Source organism: Pseudonaja textilis, chromosome 1 (genome assembly GCF_049901715.1).
Source record: "Pseudonaja textilis isolate UNSWEBS1 chromosome 1, rPseTex1.2, whole genome shotgun sequence".
NCBI lineage: Eukaryota > Metazoa > Chordata > Lepidosauria > Squamata > Elapidae > Pseudonaja > Pseudonaja textilis.
Genome location: NC_141990.1, coordinates 27678555 through 27703643, shown reverse-complemented (window position 1 = coordinate 27703643; position 25089 = coordinate 27678555). Strand labels below are relative to the sequence as shown.

The 25089-nt window shown below is 38.8% G+C and overlaps 2 protein-coding genes across 3 annotated transcripts in view; both read right to left on the bottom strand.

The window, feature by feature from the left end:
• Positions 1-879: 879 nt before the first annotated feature.
• Positions 880-13656, bottom strand: PRSS55 (serine protease 55). The gene is given in 8 exon segments (XM_087922940.1): positions 880-1314; positions 2490-2626; positions 4444-4604; positions 5871-5884; positions 6719-6841; positions 6843-6996; positions 7574-7778; positions 13572-13656. Coding segments are annotated over 8 exon segments (1191 nt in total). The 3' UTR covers positions 880-1002.
• A 1619-nt stretch (positions 13657-15275) lies between these two features.
• Positions 15276-25089, bottom strand: part of MSRA (methionine sulfoxide reductase A) — a 215628-nt gene continuing 205814 nt past the window's right edge. For both annotated transcript variants that reach the window (XM_026715937.2, XM_087929969.1), the window contains one exon: positions 15276-16964. In XM_026715937.2, coding sequence (XP_026571722.1) covers positions 16800-16964 — 165 coding nt within the window. In that variant the 3' untranslated portion in view covers positions 15276-16799. The remainder of the gene's footprint in view (positions 16965-25089) is intronic.

Genomic DNA, 25089 nt, shown 5'->3' with positions numbered 1-25089 from the left:
TATGGAATGATGGGAGTTGAGGTCCACACATTTTCAAGCTGCCAAGATTGGGGGAAAACTGTCCTAAACTAAAAAACCAACTTTCCTATAGTTTGTAACAGGGCTGCAAATATCTATTCCATACAAATCCAGTCGGCAATAAACACAGCAGTGGGAGGGTGTCTCATTTGTAAGAGTTTTCCAGAGGCCTAACAACTACCTGTAAGCAGTCCCTGGAACCACAGGCTTCTGCATAAGCCTGGATGTTGGTTTTACCTGCTGAAGAAACTGACTTTCCCTTCAATTTGAGACAAATTTTAATGGAGGCTGCAATATCTTGGGACTAGGAATCCAAATCACCCTCACCCTCCTTTGAAATCCACAGTGGCTGCAGGACTGCTTTTTCAGCCCAGAACTCTTCCCAAAGTACAATTTCATACAATGATCAACATTCATAATAGCCAAATATCTTGGGGCCATATCTATGACGCTACAATACCAACAGATCAAGATTGATTCTGGTCTAAATTACCATTTAGTGTTAGTCTGAAAGAAGACCAAACATAATAAATTCTGGAAGTCTTCCCAGAAGGAAAAGCAGATGTACCCTGAATTGTCACCACAAGCGTTTTTTACACACGTAAATATTCTTTGATGGCTTTAGCGTCTTGCAATACCCAGTGTGCCCACAGGATGTCTCCCTATCTTGCACAAAATATACACACTGGGTCCTTTTTAATAGCTGATAAAGATAGTGCTCAGAATTATGCAGGAAGTGTTCTTACTTCAGTACAAAAAGCTTTACGTCTTTTTTTTAAAAAAACCTATTTATTATACATACATAATAGTCCTAGGAGACTCTGCTGAGAGTTATAGCTGCTTCCAGCAACCTTTACCAATATTTGCTTTACAAAAATATCAGATAAACAGGCTCCAATCATGCTTCCAGCAGAATAGAAGTCTTTGTCCAACACATTAGGATGGTGCTGGATTGGGGGCAGAACAACATACAATATCTGTACTTTATAATAAAAAGGAGTTTGGTGTAAACAAAACTGGTGCAATTGCGCAGGTCATTGAAAGGAGGGAAGAACCGGAAAAAGAATCTGGGATAAAGACTTGAGTGTAGGGTCCAATGTCATCTGCTCCTTCAGGAATAAAGGGCTCTCCTTCTTGTGCAGTGGCCTTTTGTATCCAGTCAAGGTAGCTGAAGACTGCAGTGTAGATTGTGAGGCTTCCCTCTGGGTCACAGTTACCTCCCCAGCTTGCTATGCCAACCACAAACCATTTCATGTTGCTTCCAGAATCACAGAACCGGGGACTCCCACTCTCCATCTGGTGAAATAAAAGTATAGCTGAACAAGCCCAAATTCCTAAGCAAAAGGCTTTGAAGGGTTCAAAACAATATGTTAATCATGGACAATCAAATGTGTCTTTGTCATAGTGATTTTTGCTCCAACAGGCAAAGATCAGCTTTCTTCTCCTTTTTTATACAAATCTGTCAAAATTGTAATAAATCTTTACCCAAACGAAATGTACATTCTCTCCTTACATATTCTAGCCTCCATGTTAATTTCCATGTCTTATTTCTCCTGGGTTGGATTTTGGATTGTAAACATCAAAAGGGATAGTCTTGCATTTTCTAAAATGTATCAATAGGATAGGTAAAGGTTCCCCTCACGCATACATGCTAGTGGTCCCCAACTCTAGGGGGCAGTGCTCAGCTCTGTTACAAAGCCTGTCTGAAAGCGCTCTCCATGGTCATGTGGCCAGCATGACTAAACGCTGAAGGCACACAGAATGCTGTTACCTTCCCACCAAAGTGGTCCTTATTTTTCTACTTGCATTTTTACTTTACTTTGCTTTCAAACTTCTAGGTTGGCAAAAGTTGGGACAAGTAATAGGAGCTCATTCTGTTACGCGATGCTAGGGATTCAAACTGCCGAACTGCTGGCCTTTCTGATCGACAAGCTCAGCGTCTTGGCCACTGAGCCGCCGCGTCCCTTCAATAGGATGGTACTACATATATAATAAAATTTTGAAACAGTTTAATCCTCCAACCACTGCTCTCCCGTTGCCTTCAAAATTTTCTACTTAACACCCCCCCCCCAAAAAAATATTCTGAAACTTCTGAATTCTTCCTCTCCCACACAAAATACACCACAACTGTCTGTTGTAGCAAAAACCTTTCTCTCGTTGTTGTTACTTAAAGGGATAACAAACAAATCAAAGAATCAGAACAATATCAAAGAAGAAAGAAGGGATAGAAAAAGCAGAAGAAACACAAGCAAAGAAAATAATGATGTGCCTTTTCTCCTTTTCTAAATATCTGGTCTCCAATATTGTGGGCTTGAATTTAATATATCCCTATGGACTAAGAAACGGTTTTAGCATACTTTCCTAAAATATCTTTTCTAGGTGTTTGAAAGTTGAATAACAAAAAAGGGGCAAGAATCTGTTGTGCAAGAGATATTGGGGTCTTCTAGTACCGTAACTCAAGATAAGTGTACCTCACAGTTCTCCTCCACGTTTTCCTTAGAAACAGCACCGAAGACATTCCCGATTAACCCTTGGATTTCCTTGGAACATACATCTCGGTCAATTAGAGCCACCTTCATTAATATGTGGGTTAATTTCTCAACATCATCTGCAGGCAAAAGGAAAGGGTGAAGGCCAATTAACAGTTTAGAATCAACCAATAATGGATAGGAATAAGAACAATTCACAGGACAGAATACATTATGAAATGTAACTGTCCTGTCACCATAAACAAGGAGCAGCACCTGCCAATTTCATGGAATTAGGTCAGAGATGCCAGCTTTGCTCTCATGTGATAGAAAGGGATTCTGGTCTCGTATATTATGAAGGAAGGGAAGAAAGAATTAGGAATGCACAGTTTTGAAGTGGGCGGGCAGCATGTTGTTGCCCGAATCCCTTTTTCTGTGGTCCTTGCAGATCCACAAGGCTGTGCGGCTGAAATCACAGAGACTGTCCAATATTTTCTAGGGCAGTGTTTCTCAACTTTAAGATACATGGACCAACTCCCAGAATTCCCCAGCCAGCTGCTAGCTTTCTGGCTGGGGAATTTTGGGAGTTGAGTCCACACATCAAAGTTGCCAAGGTTGACAAATGTTGTTATAGAAAAAAAAAAGTAATGAGTTAGATTAGATTAACTCTTCTGTAATGAGTTAGATTAGATAAAATCATCTGTAGAAATCCTTGAAAACTCCTTAAAATTAAGCTCACTCTTGGGCCAGTTAAAAGTATAAGTATATACCGTGTTTCTCATATAATAAGGCCGGGTCTTTTTTTTTTTTTTTTTGAGCCCCGAAAAAATGGCTAGGTCGTCTTTTTTTGGGGGGGGGTGACTTAATTCCACCCCCATGCATCCTAGGGCGGGTGGGCGGTGATGGCTTGGATGTTGACCTGGGTGTTGGTGGGGCACTTCATATCGGGAGATCTTCTGCCACCGTTGCTTTCCCTTCTCCCCGTGCTGCTGCGGTGTTTGGAGCAACACCGCAGTATTTGGCACAGCCACACGCGGCCAGCCAGGGCTCCTCCCTGCAGCCAGAGCCCGGAGGAGACACTCGGCTTCAGGTGCTCCTCTTGCCACCTTCCCGGACATCATTCGAAGGCAAAGCCTGGCTGGCCATGCGTGGCTGCGCCAAACGCTGTGGCATTGCTCCAAATGCCGCGGCAGCATGGGGAGAAGGAAAAGCAACAGTGGCGGAAGGTCTCCCAAGACAAAGTGCCCCACCAATGCCAAGGTCAACGCAGGCAGCACCATATCCGGGTGTGCAACAAAAGTACTTCCTAATGGCAAGCCCCACGCCATTCCCCCCCCCTTCATTTCGTATGTTTTAATATAGGCCTTAATTTGGGGGGAGAGGCTTAATTTCATTTCATGCCTATAAAAAATGCTGGGACTTCCTATTGTGGGAGGCCGTATTGTTGGAGAAACACAGTATACATGTATATAACTGTATCTTATGCCAGTTTTCAAAGTAGAGTTAAGGAATAGATTTTTCTTTCATCTTCAAACTGATGCCCCACAATCAGTGAAGAACCAAAACTGAAAAATGAACAGCTTTTTCAGTAAGATAACAATCCAAAACACACCTCCAAATTAATTATGAAATACTTACCGGAACAAAGATCAAGATTTTGAAAAGGCCTCCACAACCCCTGATTAGAGACTTTATAAAAACTCCCATACAATATTTCTAAAATGAAAGAGTTTGGTGCAGAAGGATGGGAAACGTTCCAAAATTAAGCAAGGAAGATTCATAGCTGGCTCCAGGAAAACCTATTTTTGCCAAAGGAAGGGTCCAGGCTACACCTGCCACATACACAGTTTCCTTATTCTGAATCTGTAAACAACTGCCAATAAATCTATATCTATGTCTATGTCTATGTCTATCTATATCTATACATACATACATACATACATACATACATACATACATGCATATATATTTTTTCGTAGATTTTCACGGATACAGGTATGCAGGTCTTGGCGTGTTTGGGTCTTTTCCCATGTATCTTGGCAACGTTTTGCCATCTTCAAGCTGGTGCTTTCGGCTTCATGCTTGTGCGAGCAAAGCGTGATCAGAGCTGCCATCTCCCTATATATAATGGTGGGGAGATTGGCTGTGTTGTCATTTTTTGATTGGTTGATGGAGTTGATGTTTGCAGATTGGCTGGCTTTTTTGTAAGAACATGTGTGGCTGAGTTATTGGCTGTGTGTCTATCAGCCTCCTGTGTTGTAATGACCTGGGTAATGGGCTGTGTATGACCTTCTGAGTTCTATTGTTTTGACATCCTGGGTCTTGTGTTGTAATCTCCTGGGTCGTTGGCTGTGTTGCAACATCCTGAGGTTTTGGGGTGTAACCTCCTGAGTTCTGTGATGTGATATCCTGAGCAGGTGGCTGTGATGTGACGTTCCGGGTTTTGGTTTGGCTCTGAGTTTGAGGCCTGGATATGTGTTGGTTTGGGGGTCAGGGGGTGTGGCAGCTGGTGATGCAGCCGTGGTTTAGTTTCTGGACGGTGGTTGTCTTTCACCTATGGGATGGGTTTGGGTTTGAGTCTGGTGAGGAGAATGGTGGTGGTGTCATGTATTGTTTTGGGTCCGGTGTTGGTTTCCGTGGCTGGGACTCGTTTGTTGATAAGGGCTAGTTTCCAGATGTCTGGTAGGCGGGAGGCATTGTCCCGTTTATTCATGTTATGGAGGTGTTTGAATAAATGGGACGATGCCTCCCACCTACCAGACATCCAGAAACTAGCCCTTATCAACAAATGAGTGCCAACCACGAAAACCAACACCGGACCCAAAACAACACATGACACCACCACCATTCTTCCTCATTACGACCCAGGAGATTACAGCACAAGACCCTGGATGTCAAAACAATAGAACTCAGAAGGTCAACACACAGCCTGTTACCCAAGTCATTATAACACAGGAGGCTGATAGACACATAGCCAATACCTCAGCCACACATGTTCTTATGAAAAAGCCAGCCAATCTGCAAACATCAACTCCATCAACCAATCAAGAAATGACAACACAGCCAACCTCCCCACCAGTATATATAGGGAGACAGCAGCTCCGATCACGCTTTGCTCGCAGAATCATAGAAATCATAGAAACATACAATTTGACAAGGGTGCCTAATCATTTGTATCTAACTGTACATGAATATGCATACCCTTATGTGGTGTATTTACACACACACACACACACACACACACACACACACACACCATTCTCAGACACAAAAATACCCTGCCCTAATTAATAGCTGATTGAGGGATCATGTCAGGGAACTCTTCACTTTAATCTTGTCTGCAACCTAAATTGGGAAAAGAAGGGAAGTTGGCTGTTACTTTACTCCTTCCCTTTTCCCTGGAACCAGAGATCCCACCAATGTCTTTTGTTAACTCTCACAGTAGCAATAACCAATATTTAAAGGAAGTGGGGGGGGGGGAGATTTGTAAGATTCTATTTCTAGATTGAATTCATGCAGGGAAGGGCCACTGCCCATGAAAACATTCCATTTCCGCTGGTGGTTTTTGTTTTTGAAGCTGCTAATTTACCTTTCCTGCTACTATGGACTGTATTTTTTGTAAAAACTCTTTTTATCCCTCTTCCTCTCTAAATAAAAAGTGTTTGCTTCTTCATAATCCCTTACTTTGAAGGGGTGGGGTGAGAAATGGCCATTAAGAATGAATTCAGTGACCTTTATGTAAATATCACCTTAGCCTGGAGGTGGGAAGGAAGTAGAGAAGATAGGTGGGTGGATGACGAAAGCAACTCAAAATTTTCCCATCTCAATTCTCTTTAGTGTAAGAGGGATAATCTGTACCCAGCTTTCAAAAGTCTGTCACTCTACCCTATAATAATAAAGTAGAGTGCCAGCACTTGATGTGAGTTTCCTAACCTGGTTTACTCCAAAAAGTTGACTCAAGGCTAAGTAACTTGTTTTCAAGCTAAATTAAAGTAAGAAGTAGGATGCAATTCTTCTTGCCCTTCCTTTGGTTTCAAATTTCATGGTTTTGGCCAGAAAAAATGGAAGGCAGAATTAGAAAATTTTTCTTATTGAAAAGGACAAAAAAAGAAAGGAAAACTTTTTTTTCCAAAGCACAGTGCAGTGGGAGAAGTGAAGTCTTCACTAGCAAAATATCACCATTTCTAAAATTCCTCCCTAAATTGAGATTGTAGACAAATTTAGGGGAAGGCCATTTGGCCCAGGCTTGGATTAGAAAATGCAGTACCAGCCATTACAGTCTTCCACGTGGCAACCCAGCAGTCTTGCCATACGCTGAGGTCCTGCAACAAAGGCAAGCAAATTGGTGTCGTTTTTTTCACTGAAGCTGATGGGAGAATCCAATAAGATCAAAGCAATGTTGTTTCTCAAGCTGGTACTGTTGAAGTCTTCATGGATTATCACCATGTCCAACTTCTTTTTCTCTGAAGGCTTCCCATGCAAGATGATCTCTATGGGATGATCTAAAGAACTTGGGAACAAAGAGGGGGGCAATACCTTACTGAAATGTATTCAGACCCTAAGAGCTGGCCTGATGAATCAAAAAGATAAGACACACTGTTCAGTTGGGACAATGGTATATTTAGTGCAAAAATATTATAAAGAATGAGTATATCTGTTGTTTTGAACCTATACATCAGCTACAAGTTCCCAACCCTTTTTCAAAATCCCTTGAGTTCCCACCTTGGAATGGCCTATGGATTGATGTACCTGGGAAAAAGAGGTCAATCTAAATTGTTTCAAGCAACAAAGTAGAGCAGGCAGGATAACTTGAATTAGCCTGCTGTAGAAGACTGGTGATGATAATATGAATGATAAGAGGTTTTTTTTTATTACCATGTGGATGTTCCTGTTCAAAGCTCTATTCCTACCTAATTCACTTTGCTAGTTCTCCTCTGCCAGTCCATTGGCATCCACATCTATTTAGCCTGCTTTAGTTCTCACTCAATTGTTACAAGTCTGTGTAATCACTCCTTATTTTCCTGAATATGTTTGCACTTTCCTCAGACGTATTGACATCTTTCTTAAATCTTCTCTGCAATACTCACAGGTCCTCCATGAAGCAGTGAGCTGTAGACAGGATCCACCAACTGCTCAGAATTGCTCCTCTGCAGATAATCTTGTCTTTGGTTCGAATGCTGACCTGCCAGGGTAGGATTTCAGATGTCCTTGATGAGGTTCCTTCTTTGATTCTTGGTACTGTCCAGGAAGTGGCTCTGAATTTGGAACTCAGGCCACATGAAGAAATTGGAACTTCTTAATTCTGTTTTTAAAAAGTGGAATTCATTCCTCTAAATTTATGCCCATTTTCCAAGTATGAGAAAGTTAAGTGTAAACTCATTGGAACTGTTTGCCTTAGCCAATCCTCTGTGATAATACAGTATAAATGACATGGACAGCTCCAAAATTATGTTTTTCTGCTGGGATATATGGAATAAACACATTAAAAAAGGATTCCACCTACTTGTATAAGAGACAGTCACTGAGGAGACCAGAAACAGAAGTACAAGCAGCTGCAGCTGCCCTCTTTTTAAAGGGGACCTCCACATTTAAATGGAATGCTGAACAAAGAACTTCCTACAAAGGAAGCTCAGAAGAAATGTATTTGCCTAGAAGAGGCATGACCCACACTTCCTCTGCCCCATATGACCTCATGCACTACCTAAATCACCTGTGATGATATCATAATGGAATCCTGGGGTTTGCCTGGCATTTGCGAGCCCAGCAACAGGGAGGTGAATGTGCATCCAGGTTTCTGGTTTTCAAATTTCGAAGGCACCTGGTTGTTTTTTTAATGGTGAAAGGATAAAATGTTGCAGGTACCTAAGAAAAGACTGATGCAAGTTTGAGACCGAGGGGTATATTTGATCTTTAACATGAGTTACATTCCAAAAAGTAGAGGCTTTAGGACAGGGGTGTCAAACTTGCATTGTCACGGCCTCGTCACGTGATATATAGCAAATTTTCCCCCCCTTCACTAAACCAGTGTGGCCGTGGCCAGCCCATGATGCATTCAGTCCACGGCCTGCGGGCTTGACAGCCCTTCTCTAGGAGAAACAACTGGGAAGATTCAAGAAAAAATAATTTTTATTTCACTTAAATTAGGTCATATGATTATAATTTGGCAGCAATATTTGGAGGGTTTCTATATAAAACTTTTCAAAAAATTAAAAAATAATAGAATTTAGGATTAACAGAAGCCTTTGATTTAGCTAAAAAGATTATGGGTTCAAATTATATCAAATGAGTCCCAAATGTCTTAAATTACATCATGGAAATATTATTAAAGCAATATATACTTGGTCAATCCATGCCATTAGCTAAACAGCAGGGATAATTGACCATCCCCAACCTGGATTGGACAAACTGGGTAGGAAAATAGGAAAACTAATCACTGTGCATCATGCTATTCACCAAAGAAGTGACATTCACAGATTATACATATCCAGAAATAGTGCTAGTAAAAGGATGTTGCACAGAGTCAAAATATGACTTTGGTTGAAATCTGGAATATATTAAAAAAGAAACTGCAGGAACAATCATATCAGTTCAAGAACAAATCTTGCAAAGAAATGCCCACAAAGCCAAAAAGGCCAGTGATATAAAATAAACTAGAAAATAATCTCATTAGTGGTTGTAATAAAGCCATTGAACAGAGTGACAATATTACAGTTCCATGATACACATTAAAGTTATCCCCTGGGATTTATGTAGGAAAATTGGCTTTACTGTTTGTAAGAATCACTGGGAACTTGTGTCTAAAAAAGTTTAGCAAAATAAAAAATAAAAATATGAGATTTCAAAACTGATTTAAAAAATTGATAGGACTTTAAAACATAATATACTATACATTTCTGTCATAGAAAAGCATGCTAAAAGTGAAAGAGACCCATTTTAAATCATTCCTGATATTTAAATTTACATACCAGGCATTTGCAATTCCTGTTGTAATCTTAAATTTCTGAACACTATAGTCTGTTTACCAACAGATTATCACATATTGATCATTATCCACATAATACTTTGCACGCAAGTCATATTTTGAGATATTCCCCCAGTCTTGTTTGAGAGGCAATTTATCCTTTCACTCAAAAGCATAACTCTCTCAATGATGTTGCAGATATGCAACAGTGGCATATAATTAAGATGATTTTGTTGCCATCATCACCCTCAAATATGATGTCTCATTTGTCCTCAGTGAAACTCAAGCTTTTTCCACTGTTGATCTAGTTGTATTTTTACTTGCTTCACTACTCCCAGCTCCCTAATTAACTGGGGTGTGTGTGCATGCTTATGAGCTCTGCAATGAAGAATAAATGCTGAAGTGTTATGTAAAAATTGCTTGGCTCCTTTCCAGGTTCCATTAATTAAGCAAGTGTTGGCAGAATTGACAGCCATCTATCCACACCAATCTCCAAGGGCAAACCAAATTCCTGGAGCTATCAATGGCTACTAGAGATATTTTTCTCAGTACTCTAAAACTGCTCTCATATCCTGCTGGCAGTCTTCCCAATGATATCTGGTTGGCTAATATGGGAAGAATAATTTTGGATTAAAGAAGCCTTTGATTTAATCCCACATGCACTTTATGTTCTTATTAACCTGCTCTACTGATTCTTAGATAATACAGTTCTAGAGGATTGTTTTACTTCTCATATATTTCACAGAGAGAGAGATTTGGCTATGCCTACTTAGCTCAAGAAAAAGAACTTCTAAATAAATACACCAGAATGCCCTTTGACAGTGTTGAGAATCCCAGCTAGCACCAGAGTGATGTCAAAGAAGAAAGCATGAAAGAAATTTACAACACTACTAGAAAGGATGCCATTTTCAGGAAAGCAACTGGGACACCCAAAGGAAAAATCTGAGTGAGAAAGACTGAGTCTATAATTCTCATTGAAAGCAGATATATTGTGGTTTATATATTACAGCCGGGTATATTCTGGCTACAAAACATATTGTATTCATAAATGGTAATAATGAGGAAAGCTCACAATAGGGAAAGAAAGCCTGAGTTTGTATGTTTTTTAAAAAGAAAATAGCAATTATAGGGGAAATACAGATTGGAAGCACTTGATATGAAGGAAAAAGTTTGACCTTCTCTACACAAGCTGCTTTCTGAATGAATCATTTTCTCTAAACTGTAAATTATTGCTATTTGCCACAGTTGAACTAACAAGCAAGCCATCCATCTCTTTGACAAACATGAAGCAAAATGGCATGAAATGGATACTGACATTTGGCCATTCTCTTGCATCTCTTCCTTAATTATTCAGACACTAATGAAGTTGTACATACATACACACACACACAGACACAAAACTTTTGCCAATATGTTACCCCTTTGAAGAGAAGGTCTCTAAAGCTAGGCCAAAATATACACTTGCAGTTGCTCTTTATTTAGAGGAAGAATGCCAACTTTATTGCCAACTAGCAATAAAAAGTGAATAGGCTCCATTTTTACGCACACTTTCTTAAGTCCAATTGTTAAAGATGGAATGTCTACAAAATAATCTCACCTCAGAAGGACTCAACAACTTTATCTTGCTAGTTCAGTGAACTGATTAAAGTAACAGGTTGATCACAATGTGTTCAATTAACCTTTTTAAATGCCTGTTTTGTGAAAATGTCCTCCATGGCCACCAAGCCATTTTGTGGGGTGATGGCCTATGTTCTTGAAAAGTGCATAAATCATGCATTCATTGGTATAAGCTAAATACAGTTACCACCAGAAAAAGCAATGAAAAATTGAATTGTAAGTCCAGTCTGGATATGGCATGAGTTTTTCGGGTAGGATAAGCAATTATGACTAAAATAATTAACAAGCACAAAATAATAGCTTATTTCATAAAAAGTGTTTTGAGTTACCCTAATATCACTTCTATTTGCCTGTTCCACATTATGGAAATAGTTAAACTGATCAGGAAACCATTATTGATAATTTGTTTCCAGTTACAATTCAAATAGACTTCCTGGATTGCCATGAATCAGAAGCCAAGAATAAAACTTGGTTCAAAATTCCATCTTATTAAGAAGATACTTATTAGTGGTGAGAATGGTACTGAGGAGCTGTAGGTATGTGCTAGTGGAAGGAGGGCCATTTCTTCACTGATAAGGAAACAATCCTTGAACACTGGTGTCATTTTTTTTTTCTTCTTTGATAAATGAAAATCAGGAAAACAAATCATAGATAGAGTACAGACAAATTCTTGGGGGATCTGAAATAGCTATAATTATAATCACCTCTATAAACATTCTAGGACCTGAGCACAGGATGGATGGATGGCTATCAATTGCTAACAAATACTCTGCTATTCAAACCTCAGGAACTATCAAGTGGGATGAGTAAATATGAATATGTAGGCAGGCGTCCTGAAAGTTCTAGTGAGGCATCAGTATCACTATTATATGAAGGCATTCTATGATGGCTCTCAGAGTCTCCTTCAGAATTGGCAATGCTTTGTGTCACAGTTCACTTGTTCCAGTCAGGATAATGTACCATCTCTTGTTTTCTTGGTTCAATGAAAATTATAGAATATGAGTAAAAGAATCTCTTGCCCAGAAGTACCTACTCAATCATTTGCTTAGATAGGGTAATTAATTGATGGTTTTCAGGAAAATGTGGTTAATTTTTGTCACCTTGTGTATCCAAAGGAATGATGAAATCTTTGATGTGACCATACAATACCATCTTTAGGACCTATGAATCTGGTGTTATATGAGTAGGCAAAGATCAAACCTGCCCATCCAGCAGTAGAGACTGTTGTTTTTCGTATTACTTCTTTGTTAATAAGGAAACATGCTTCCTCTAGATCAGGGGTGTCAAACTCAAAGCCCATGGTGTGCTTAGATTTGGCCCACAGGCCACCCTAGAAACAGTGAAGGACCGGCCTGTAGTACCTCTGCCAGTGAAAACAGAGCTCAGGAGGCCGCACACAGACCTCCCGAGCTCTATTTTTGTGGGCAGAGGGTTGCAAAAGGCAGCCAAAAACAGAGCTTGGGAGCCTGTTTTTGCAGGCAGAGCACTCGGGCCGCCACAGGCACCCGACATGAGTGACGTCAAGCTGGCCATGGCTTTCCTGGTTACATCCACCCTGCCCTGTCAAACACAGCCCTGATGTAGCCCTCAATGAAATCTAGTTTAACACCCCTGCTCTAGATTCAGGTTGAGGATGGAGTGCCCCATAGCTTGAAGATCATCCGTGTCTCTTTTAGTCTCAGAATCAACTTTTTGTGCAATATGGGCAGGACTTTCATTTTGTCTTTTCATTCCACTTAAGATCTCATCTAGAAACCCTACAAACAGCTTGGTCCCTTTGATGGTGTCTGATACTGGCAGCTATCATATGACATCTTTGCCTGAGAATTAGGCATTATCCAGATTGCATCCACCAGGAAGGTAGCAGACAACAGGGATTGGGCATCGCTGGCTTTGAACCCCATTGCTCTCCAGATTGTGGCAAGCAAATGCAGTTTTTTCTGTCATAGTGCAATTACTATGGAACAAGCTCTTATTGGAACTAAGGCAGGCACCAACCTTTTTACTCTCTGTGAGGTGAGGTCTTCACTTCTCTACAAATACGTATATATAGAAGGAGGACAGTGTGTGCCACCCAGATCCTTTTGGGAGTGGGGGGAAGGCAGGAAGACAAGTATTTATAAGTTTGTACATAGCTGATTATGGAGTTGAAATGCCAGATACTCTGTCTGAAGGGCACAAGATAAGGACAACTATCAATAAAAGAACACAGCTATAATTTAAGCAAACCAGAATCTGTTTTTTATTTGTTTATTTTATACTTACTGGGAATAGTCTGGCCCCATTGTTTGCTTGTTCTAATTTGGGGGAAGGTTAGAAAGAAGCTATAGCTCAAGTCACTCACCCTTTGACCTTATCCCAGAATGGAAAAAATGACCCCAATTTTTGGAGGAGTTGGGGTTTTTAAAATGAGAGATGGGAGGCCTTATATCTCTGCATTACTATGGTACTGAGTTTGTCTATTAACTTCCCTAAATATCAAAATTTAAAAGTCATTCCAAACCTACCTAGGGGAGCTGCAAATGGGGGCTTGCAGCTGTATGCAGACTGGGGATTGCCCTCTCCAGCACTAGAGTGATATTTTTCTCGCATCTGATATTCTCATTTGTAAATGGCTATGTTATATAGAGCAGGAGTCTCCAACCTGGGCAACTTTAATCCTGGTGGACTTCAGCTCCCAGAGTTCCTCAGTCAGGTGCTGGCTGAGGAACTCTGGGAGTTGAAGTCCACCAGGCTTAAAGTTGCCAAGGTTGGAGACCCCTGATATTGAGGGTCTTTCCCCATTGATGAGCTGAAGTGCCTATTCAGCCATACGTGAGGTGGCAAAAAATGCCAGATTGAATTTTGATGTTCCCCGTTATCAAACTCTAACCTGCCTATATTCTCAGTCATTTCTGTCACTTGACTTTCCTCCTAGGTTGCTGGTGACAAATCCTTATCTTGTACCATTTTATCTTGGATAGTGCTGAAATGGGGGAGGAGGAATACTACTTTAAATCTGGTAGGGATAGGAATTATTTAAGCTGTCTCATTCATGGTTTGAAATAAGATGAATGTAGCATCATGGGAGGGAACATGGCTGGAAAACGGTGTTGCCAAATATATTTATGCTGTGATTGGGAAGAAATGGAGTCAGGCTATGATTCTCTTTAAGGTATCAGAAATCTCTCTGGTTTTCTCGCAGGAGACAAATGCAGCAGCCCATCCAAAAATATAGTTATCCTATATTTGGATTGGTTAGATCACATTAACAAATAATGACTAAGGAGACAAATTATTCATTACCTCTATACAACTGGCACAAAGGTCAAGAAGCCAAAAGCAATGAACAGATCAGTAGCATTTCTAGGCAGTACACAAATAAATACAATCTTAAGGCAGGCTGGGCAGGACCTGTTTGAAATGATGATCTGACAGCATTACATTAAGCAACCACTATGAGAAATAATTTTCCTGGTAGGAGAAAACCTCTCTTGATGCTTTGCTAAACCCAAAATCAAATGGTATCAAGATGTGCTAATGAATACAAACTCCAACAGCACTCTTCATCTTAAACAATGGTGATTATAAAGCTGTAATTTGTGATTGCTCCTTGGCAATGAACGCTGTTTTGCCAGAGATCCCACTCAGTAGAATACCCACACCCACACCAACCAATATTAGCCAGAAGCAAAGATAGCAGGAGTAAGGTACCAACATCATCATTATACCCGTTCTCCCTTTCATTTCCTTTTCACCAAGTGGCTGGGAAATTATAGATAGTGCTGGTTTCCTTGACAGTGAACAATAGAACAATTCAGAGGTATAATGCTCAACACAATACATTCTGTTACTATAGGAACCAGGCATTTCAAGTGGTGGGGGGATCCAAGAGGGAAGGCAGAGTTATACATTAAGACCTTGCCAATAGCCAACACTGAAATGTTTTGCTGATTTCCATCATTGACCGACAGGATGAGAAGCAAATAACTGGAAGTGGTTCTGTGAATGTGGCTTAAAGGATGTGACCATTCACAATTTCACCATATTTCTTTGTTACAAGAGAGCATTTGGAAGAGAGATGCACACAAAAATTGAGGCTACATATTTATGGCTATGTGGAGGCCTCCGGGAAGGAGTATCTGATCTATAGTTACCAAGCTGTGAGCCAAAAGTCAAGTCCTAGACCTAGATTTCATATACTTACGATAACAGCACAAAGAACCATTATCAATATTTGCAGCCCTTTATTGTGATATATTTGATACAGTTTCCCCAGTAATTCAGACCAATTCTCAGATCAACAGAATCTACTTTGCTTCTTCTGCATGTGATCTATTTCTACTGTTGAGAAACTCTCTCTCTATATAAGTGTGTTGGTGTAAGAGACTGCAACTGGTGAAAGAATTAGGGAACACCTTAAACATGTTTGTATGAAACAAATGTTTGGGACATAAAAGAAATCTGTGAGTGGAAAAAACTCATAAAACTTCAAGCTTTCTTTTTACATTTCAGAATCAAGCCGAGAAATCAATTTAGAAACTTATTCAATATCAATGTTCACATCCCTCACTTACTTTCAGCAAATACTCAATTTCTTGCATAATGTAATAGTTTTTAAGGGTAGTTATAGCTACATAATGTTCCCACTTGAAATTTATTTAGCACTTGACTTCAAAAAGCATATATATATAATGGTACCACAACCTGGGGCAGAGCTATCAGGCTAATAGCTAGTTGTTAATATTGTATCTCTGGTGTTAATTTATAAAGTGAATTGCAAGATTGGATATTTTGAGTAAAGAAATGGGAGAGGTGTGGAGATGTTAACCCTGCCTTTGCCTCCTGTTTCTCAAATTCAATTCATTCCCAGGAAACATTCTCCACAATAATTTTGCTAATATCCTTTCTTGTTACTTAAATTTGACATGCATACATTTGCCTTAACTCTTCAGCTTATAGTATTAATGTAAAAAGTTATGTTAGCTTATATGATACAAAATCCCACCAAATCTTACCCACATGGCACTAATGGGATTCTGATGTATACATATTCAGCAAGATTATAAGTGTGCAAAATTACAGCCTATATGTCACATACAATCTACCATGACCACTTTTGCAAATCTGGCCAATGAACAGAGCTAAAAAATTAAAACTGTTCCCTTCATTTTAGGGGTTGGGAGAGTGCTTAAGGAGTGAGGTTTCCTTAACCATAATCCTTGCAATAGTTTGTTTGTTAAATGAACAATCATTTGTTTAAAAAAAAACATACATCTTTTAAATGTTGAACCAACTGGAGTTTAGCCCTCAACATGCCATAAAAAGACCATTATGGCCTTCATAGCTTCAGAAATTGCATGTCTCTGATATAAACCATCATGGACTGTGCCACTTCAGAAGTTCCTATATTTTTAAGAGTGATCCTTCACAGTTTTAGGAAGTTATTCATCTTTTGAAAAGGCAGAGGGTACTATGCTTAAGTGGAAAATCCTCCTCCATTATGCAGATTTTTTAAGTGTAATGAATTTATTTCTATTTAAAATGTGTTTTTTTCCTATCTAAACTGAAAAGGATATAGTCCAAGGAAGATTGCACATTATTTTTGCATTACTTGATACTATGCCTTTCCTTGAGAATAAATGCCAGTGATTTCATATCTATGAAAGCTACACTGAAGTCTGCGGTAAAAATCCAAAACACATTTCTTTAAGTTTGACATTTGGTTTAGGGAATGATTGCCCTGTGAGTAAGGATCATCCTTTAATACCAATAGGACAGGAAACCCCTGTGCCTCCAAGTCCACAGTAACCATTAGGGTGCTTGCTTAGGTACTGCTGATGATATTCTTCAGCATAATAGAACTCTGGAGCCTCACGGATTTCAGTTGTGATGACCCCCAAACTATTCTCTGTCAATGCCTGCCAAAGACAAGAGAAAGAAAGAGAAGCAAAGAATCTTATTAGGAATCATTTACAAGAAGTCATATGAATAATTAATAACATAACTTTGAACTTGATAAGAAAAAGAAAATATTTAACAGTTTAACAGAGAACATGCTTGGCTCTAAATCTAGGGTTAATGTGAACTTGAGCAAGTATAGCATGGTGGGTAGACAATTAATTTAGGAGTGGGCAACCCAAATTCAAATCCATACTCTTTAGAAGCTCCCTGGATGACATTGGTCTACTCACTGTAGAAGGGGAGACATACCACTTTATAGTAGGCAAAAATCAGGGGTTAGTTAATCTGAATAGATTCCTTCAGACTATAAATCTAGTCAATATTCTTGAGCCCAAACTTCTGCAGGTGACTAGATACAATTGTAGAAATATGAATATTGGATATCTATCTATAACTCTTTGGACAAACAATCTAAAGACAACAGGAAAAATGATTCTGTGATAGTTTTAGTTTACTATAGGAGAATTACAGGCCTTGCAGAGGTCTTGTAAAGAAACAAGATAAAAACAGGTGAGTATTAGTTTTAGTGCTTTCCTATTACTAATAATAAAAAATCACCCTCAATAAAGTATTTTCCTATATATTTTGGTTGAATGAAAACTAAAGCATTCATCACTGTAACTTTAGTGTAAATGGGGATATTTTAGTGAATGAAATGGAACAATAATCCTTGGAATGAGCTCTCTTATTACCAACACTTACTTTTCTACATAATTGCTACCATTCACTGCATATACTGTTCAATACCACAGACAATACCCTTCAAAAAGATCTTGACTGTGTATCAGAATGGTCAAACAAATGGCAACGTCAAATCTCAACAAATAAATGCTCTGTCTTACATATTGGCAAAAAAAATCAGAAAATGAAATACAAGCTGAATAGTCAAGACATTGTTGATGATCCAAGCTCTGTAAAGGACCTTGGAATACTCATCTCTAAGGATCTAAGTGCTAGAGCCCACTGTAACTACATAGCCAAAAAGGCATTAAGAGTTGTTAACCTAATCCTGCGTAGCTTTTTCTCCGGCAATATCACACTACTAACTAGAGGATACAAAACATTTGCTAGACCAATACTTGAATACAGCTCATCAGTCTGGAGCCCACATTACGTACCTGATATTAACACAGTTGAGAACGTCCAGAAATATTTCACAAGAAGAGTTCTCCACTGCTCTACTCAATGTAGAATAACTTATGCCACCAGACTTGAAATTCTAGACCTAGAAAACCTTGAATTATGCCGTCTTTGGTCTGATCTAAGTATGGTATATAAAATCATACATTACAATGACTTACCTGTCAATGAATACTTCAGCTTCAACCATAACAACACAAGAGCACACAACAGATACAAACTCAAGGTTAATTGCACCAAACTTGATTGCAAGAAATGTGACTTCAGCAGCAGAGTGGTCAATGTTTGGAATACTACCTGACTCTGTGGTTTCTTCCCCAAACCCCAAAAACTTTAACCTTAGACTGTCTACTATTGACCTCACCCCTTTCCTAAGTGGTCTGCAGGGGGCATGCATAAGAGCACCAACGTGCCTACCTTCCCTGTCCTATTGTTTCTTTTATTTTTCTTATATGTACCCATTTCATGTATTCATAACTATGTATATACTTATACCTATTATCTTGTAAGTGATTGACAAATCAAAATAAATAAATAAAATAAAAAAATAAATACATTTTTACAATGGACAATTAAAGCAATCTGAAAGAATTCCACATTTTGTTTCTTCAGTCAGATCCTGACAGTTATTTCCACCTTTTCATTTCCAAGAAACAAATACCCACGGAGGTATTCCTTTAATTTGGGGAAAAGATAGAAATTTCTCACAGCAAGTCCCCCTGATCTGAAGTAAGAGAACATGCAGTAAAGAAAATATCAGAGTATTAATGCATTAATACTGTTGTCAATATGCAACATTAAAGGGATTACTTTTCATTCAACCCATTATGCCACTTTACAAAAACAAGAGATGGGGTGATAAGCACCCAAAGTTTTGAGATAATTAGAAAATTGGATGAATTCTGGATATGTGCAGTATATTCGTTCAACTATTTACAAAGTCTGCACTAATATTACTTTTAATCTTCTCATCACTTCTTATCACCCATTCCCTCCCACTTGTGACTGTATGACTGTAACTTTGTTACTTGTATCCTTATGATTTATATTGACTGTTTCCTAGTATGATTTGATTGCTTATTGTACCCTATGACTGTCATTGAGTGTTGTACCTTATGATTCTTGACTCTTGACGAATGTATATTTTCTTTTATGTATACTAAAAGCATTTGCACCAAGACAAATTCCTTATGTGTCCAGTCACACTTGGCCAATGAAGAATTCTATCTATATCAATCTATCTATTTGCTTCCTCAAGAAGGAACAGAAAGAGATTCTGCTTGATCATGGGGTTGGACTAGAAGACCTCCAAAGTTCCTTCCAACCATGTTATTTTGTAAATTCTGTAATAATCTGATAACAACTTTTACTATTAAGATGCACAAATATTAGGGAAACTTTTCCCAGCTGGGCATCCTTGAGGCATATAAACTTCAATTTTCAGATTCTCAGAACCGCCTTCATTGGCAGCCTAGCTTTAATTTTGATACCAATTAAATGAGTTTGTGCTTTTGATGCCAGTTTTCAGTGGATTGGGGAGGTAAAAGTAGAATTTGCTTGAAGCTGGGTTGCACTCAAGCTTTTGAGTAATATTTAGAATAATATGATATGGTTTTGGAAAGTTCAAAGTCTCTTCTCCTAGGGACCCATCATTTAAGATTGGAGATGCAATTTGGTCCATCGTCCAGATCCAGCTGGCAGAAAAGATTCTGTCATCTTATAATTTTCCTAACAGATAAAAGTCCACAAGTCCCCATGCTACAGGATCAATTTTTAATCTTAGTTTGCAAATATGTTCTTGGCATCGAATAAAATTAGGAATTTTATTCGATGCCAAGAACATATCAGAGCTAGCTGATTTCCATGCTCTTCTTCATTGTGATCTGCTAGCAAAATAATTACTAAAATATCTATATTGGATTATGGTTTGCATGAGCCATTCAGAACTTCAAACAATTCTTTTATGTACAAAATTAAAGTTCACATTATGTAACTTTTTTCAGTTATCAAAAATTAAGAAGAATCTATAGCACTTGAAGCAGAAAAAGTGCCTTTAAACGTCTAGGGTTCATATTAAACTTGATGACAGAGAATTTATTTTAATAATAATTTAAAAGAAAAATAGCATGTTGAAAATTTTGCCATGGGTAAGGTATATGGTTCTTAAATTAATTTAGCTACAAGGTAGCCATGGGGGACATGTGAGTGTCTAATCCTCTATTGTACAATAATTTTTCCAATAGTGTAGTGTGTAGTTTCACTGGCATTCCACACTTCAGTTAAATTCCCCGCCACTAAAAAAGGCAAAATCTTGAAATAATTCCTTCTATTGGAGTTTTTCAGCATTCCCATAATCACTTCTATAGGTCATCTTCTCCTTGAAAAACTGTTGAAGAGTTCCTCTTTCACCTATAGTCTGCATGCCCTCCCAACCTGTCCAAGAATTAAGTTTCTGTTCTCCAAAGCTCAACCAGGTGGACCTGTTCTGCTGTGGCTTTTCCAAATAGGGGCGGGAGTGCCTCTGCCTATCTGAGCAGCATCACTGAGCTACTTGGGTCATTGGTCTTAATATCATGAAGCAGCTTTCTGTGTTCTTCACTGAAATATGAGTTTTTGTGTGTATATATTGCTAGATTGCTAGATATACAATGGTGTTTTTTAAAAAAAAATTGCAGAGAGAAAGTGCTTCAGCGACTGTTTAAGGGCCATGTTTCCAGAATTCTGCTATGTTACAATTTTAAACCCTTCATCTAAACCTAATTTATCCTTCAGTGCTTACAGATACTGCTTCTTTGGCAGAAATGGTTTTTTTTTTGTGTGTGTGTGTGTGGCATGATCTCCTCATGAGGGCTGTTAGATCATCTCTTGGGCTTTTGTTTTCCTCACTAAACAGGGCCAGCCCTTTGAGATGTTCTTTGCACTTTTTTAAGCAGCTTCATATCCACCTCAGATGCACTCCTTAGTATACTGGAGGAAATGAACAAAACCAGTGGAACAGGGAGAGACAGGGAAAGAGAGATGTGAAGAATGCACTGTGCCTTTCCAAAAGAACTTGGCATCAGTAGCCTCTCTCATCCATGCTAGCTATGGAACAGCAATGACTTGGCAAGAGTCGAAGAAGCAGATGTCAGCCTCATCTGGTTGCCTCGACTCCAGTTGTTTGTTTAAAATGAACAGCAAAACCAAGCTGGCATGGGGGTCTTGGTGCCCAGGGAGAAAGAAAATGCACCAACCCCTTCTGGTCAGTTCTTTTTCCTCTGGCTTGAATGAATGTGACGTAGCCATGGAGAAAAAAAACAAACAGGAATCTAATTTTAAACAAAGAAGGTTAAGGTACACTTGAATGCAAGCTTCTCAGAAGGTATCGGCACAAGCCAATTTGTGATGGTATGTGGAAATGACCTTGGGAAAGAAAGAAAAGAAGACCTACAGCCAGGACAACAAAGGGAAGTCAGTCCACAGATGAGGGAAAAGCATGGGAAACATTTCAGAAGGGATCCTGCCTGGTTTCGTAGAAGCTAAAAAGAGAGGATGGGAGAAATATTTTCAATCTGGCAAGATTCTGTTTAATGGTTCCTTATAATAAAATTAGTGCTGATGCTCCTTGTCTGGATGAGCACAATTTGACTTACCTCAGAAAGCAAAGTTATATCTGGTTAATAGCTTAATGGAGGACCATTCCAGAAAATCCCAATGATATAAATTGAAGTGGAGGATTGGGAAAAAAAAAATCCCTCCCAAAGGCAAAAGAAGCCACTTTCTTACTGTTGACAAGAAACTGCATGGGAATGCCAAAGAATGGAGTTCAGCTTAAGAATCATTAATGTTTATCTGATGGTATGAAGTGGATATAGTACTAATTGAAGCCTTTTAACATAAACTGGAGCCATTGGCTTAGATACCAGTGATTTCAGAGCAACAGGGTTGTGAAAGAAGATCCTGTGGGGTATGAAACTGATAAAAGGGAAGCAAGGAATTCAAGCTACACATATATCACAAAGCAAGGGAGGAATTCCATCTTTTGATAGCCCTGTGTATAACTGCTTCAGATGACAGATACACACAATGAACACTTCCCTTCCCTATGCAGCTCATGTTATAATTGCTTCAATTTAAGCAAAGGAATAAAAGCTATTGTTATTCTCTCCATTTCCGCATTCACAGAGCATGCACCTATCAAGACCAGATGAAAAACTATTTTCAATCACCCGATGGCCAGAATTTCCTTTCGTAGACTGCAAAACAATTTAAAATATTAAAAGTACCAATACTAAAACTGTAAAAAGAAGCACAATGCATTTATAAATAATACAAAATGAAAGATGCAAATAAAAATGTACACAAACCATTATTTCAGGATAAATTAGGGACTAAAATCAAAAATAGTTGGGAATAAGTACCATTTAACTGCAGAAAAAGATAAAGTAATTTTACATGCAGGATTGTAGAATGATGGAAACATTTGTACAGAGAGTACATATTCAGAATTGACTACTAAAAAGTGAGGTATGAAAGGCAATAGACCAGCTGTCAAGCAGAAAGAACTACCAAATCGTTTGAAGCTCTGTGAGAAGAGGTAGCTAAAGTATTAACAGTTCTGTGCCAAGAGGTAGCTATGGAACAAAACAGTATGGCCTAGATATTAGGGGGGAAATGGTCTATATATTTGTGCAGAAGAAAAAAGGTACAAGAGAAAAGGTAAATTTCTAACAATTTGTAAATCATTATATAAACAACTTATTGAAGATTTTGCAAAGAACAATGGAGAGACAAATACTAAATGAATACTTAGGTTTCAAAAAAAGGGCATGAGATCAGATGGCCATCATAAGATAGAGGTTTAGCCATGCTTCACTGACTACAGCAGTGCCTTTGAATTTTTAGATCATGCTACTGTGAATACTTTAAAGCTAATGGTTATGCTAAAACACTTGAAAATGCTAATGCTCCCTTGAGATGATGATCAGCAGGCAAAATTTCACACACTTTTTATGGTTGATGCCTCTATATGGCACTACTAAATCTGAACTTTATTCTGAACGTGTTACAAAGGGACTGCAACTGTCACAAAGGGTGGCATTTTAGGCTGTTTGCCATTATATAGGATTCTGCTATGGAAAAGTCAGTGCATGCCACACTGCATCAGGCATTTCTATGAAACCAGAAAGTCAGCTCCATGCACACAAACATTGGGGGTATTCTTCCGGTTCGGCCGAGCCAGTAGCAGCGATGAGCAGTGGAGACCAAACCGGTTCTCTCCGCCACTCCGCTGTTGCACCCACCTGCCCTCCCGGGCTCCCATACTCACTTTTATTTTCTGCTTTTGAAGAGCAGCTGCTTTGTGCGGCACAGAAGAGTGTCGCATGGCAGCTGCTGAAGCGAACAGGAGAGTGCAGGCTTGCAGGAAGTGAGTTAGAATGCCTCTACACCTGCGCAAAGGCCTCTGCGCCTGTGTAAAGTGCATGTTTGGCGCACACATACACGCAAAGTGTGTGCATGTGTGCAAAGCGTGCCCATCAAGCCACGCCCACCGAACTGGTGGTAAAAGTTTTTGAATCCCACCACTGCACACAACCCATGGTCAAAGATTGAACAGATGCATTTGCACGACACATTAAACTGATTAGCAGTAACTTGGCTGGTTTCTTTGTATGTTAAACAAAATAAACTGTATAGGCTAGTTTCTGGGTTGGTGTAATATATGAACTCAAAAAGAAGATTAATTAACCAGATTTATTTATTAGAAACAATATTCTGTTCAGTTCAGTAAGTAACTTAGGGCAAGTTACAATTTGCAGAAATAAAAAAACAAGACATTAAAAATAGAATATGTTATAAACACTTTCTTATTTCTGTTACGTTATAATAGAAATAAGAACAGCATTGACCAAGGCCACCCACACATATCTCATTCAACAGAAATTTTAGCACCATACAAGAGAACAAAAATCCCACATCTGTCTGTTGGGCTGTGCTTTCTTTTCTTTTGTGGCTACGCTTTTAATTCTTTGGTTGAATGTTTTCATTAAAAAGCAGTGCTGCTGTTTTTTAAAGATTGTGGAAAAGGAGCTTGACTTCTGATTTGCCACTGTTGCCTTCTGTAATATTTCTTCAATTCCTCAAACGAGCCTACCATCCAGGAATTTCCTACGAGATTCCCATTCCAGTGCTACCCAGAGACTCAATCTGTTGACGTCAATCAGGATTAGCTAGGTACTCTCTCCTAGCTGATATTGAAAGTTGGTATAGTAAAAATGCCAGCATATAGAAGAGGCACTTGAAGAATCTGACTCATCAGAATGAAAAAGCAAGTACTATGCAATGGACAGTTGGCTCTTGACATATGTCATGGCACATACACCAAAAAGAGTGGAGGTTGCATTGTAATGCCACAATGCTTATTTCATCAATTGCCTTCCTCTCCTCTCTGAGCTAGCGACTAGAAGTCAAACCTTGGTTTAATATACCGCTTGGTGGAAATAGATTATCTTTCAATCTGAATATCCACTGTCCAAATTTATGTTACTGACATCTTTTACATTATTGTCTACTTACATCTATTGCATCAATTTTATGTCATTTGTATATGTAAATAAAACAGGCACAAATGACATAAAACATAATTTATGTAATTATATACATGAAGTAGATTTATATACGTGTGTGTGTGTGTGTGTGTGTATCTGCCTATATATTGTCTTGAAAAAACAAAAAAACAAACTTAGTCCATTATATGAGGAGCTAGTTTAAATAATGTTTTGTCCATTGAATTGACTGTCTGAAGAATGGAAGTCTGAAGAATCAGGCATTTCCTGTACTACTTACCATTGCTGACTACTAATAAATGGCATGAGCAGACACTTGAATATGCAGCCAATAATCCTCTAGCCTCCTTTGCCAGGTTTAAATTCTCTCATTGAGGGGAGAAAGCAACTGACAGCC